Here is a 577-nt window from a genome sequence, read left to right as displayed (position 1 = left end):
TGCCTGCTGAACTCCACTTCTTTGCCATCTTGAACATGTTCGCCGCCCGTTGGTAACATTCTACTGCTTCCTCAACTTTTGACGAACTCCTGCAAAGTCAAACTTATCAACCTAAAGTACAACGATACTAACCAAGTGGACTTTGCCATTCCTCAACAAAGTGACATCGGTCTGTCGAAATTCGAAATGCAAGAGACGTCGATGCAGGGATTTAGCAAAAACATCGTGACTTTCGGCATGACACCACAAACAGATGACCTTATGACTGAGAGGTCCAATTATGTCCAATTATGCCAAATGGCAATGGGTGCTTTTCGACAAAAGACACGAGACACAGCGAATCATTTCTCATCTTTGCTTAATATTGACAAAGAAGAATGTATAATTCACTGTGTTACACTATGGCTTTATTACTGAAAAGATAGCCGGTATCAAACACAGATGTCATGTAGTGATGTATCGACAAACACATATCCACACGCGGCGTAGGCCAGCGTGCGCAAACACGGAAGGTCGTTTGCACGACGCAGAAACATGGAAACGGAGTCGTAATAACACGGCAATCGAGCCGATCGAG

General features: G+C 44.0%; 1 protein-coding gene across 1 annotated transcript in view; it reads right to left on the bottom strand.

Annotated features, from left to right (window-relative positions):
• alphaSnap (Alpha-soluble NSF attachment protein) overlaps positions 1-577 on the bottom strand; it is a 3,333-nt gene that overhangs the window by 2,114 nt on the left and 642 nt on the right. Inside the window, 2 exon segments of the mRNA XM_018447548.1 lie at position 1; positions 3-89. The exon segment at position 1 is cut by the window's left edge and continues 100 nt beyond it. Of these exon segments, the coding sequence (XP_018303050.1) occupies position 1; positions 3-89 (88 nt within the window).

The sequence above is a fragment of the Mycetomoellerius zeteki genome, unplaced genomic scaffold (assembly GCF_001594055.1).
Source record: "Mycetomoellerius zeteki isolate Tzet28-1 unplaced genomic scaffold, Tzet1.0 scaffold203, whole genome shotgun sequence".
Taxonomy (NCBI): domain Eukaryota; kingdom Metazoa; phylum Arthropoda; class Insecta; order Hymenoptera; family Formicidae; genus Mycetomoellerius; species Mycetomoellerius zeteki.
The sequence above is the reverse complement of the archived record's forward strand: the minus strand, read 5'-3'. Positions and strand labels throughout refer to the sequence as shown.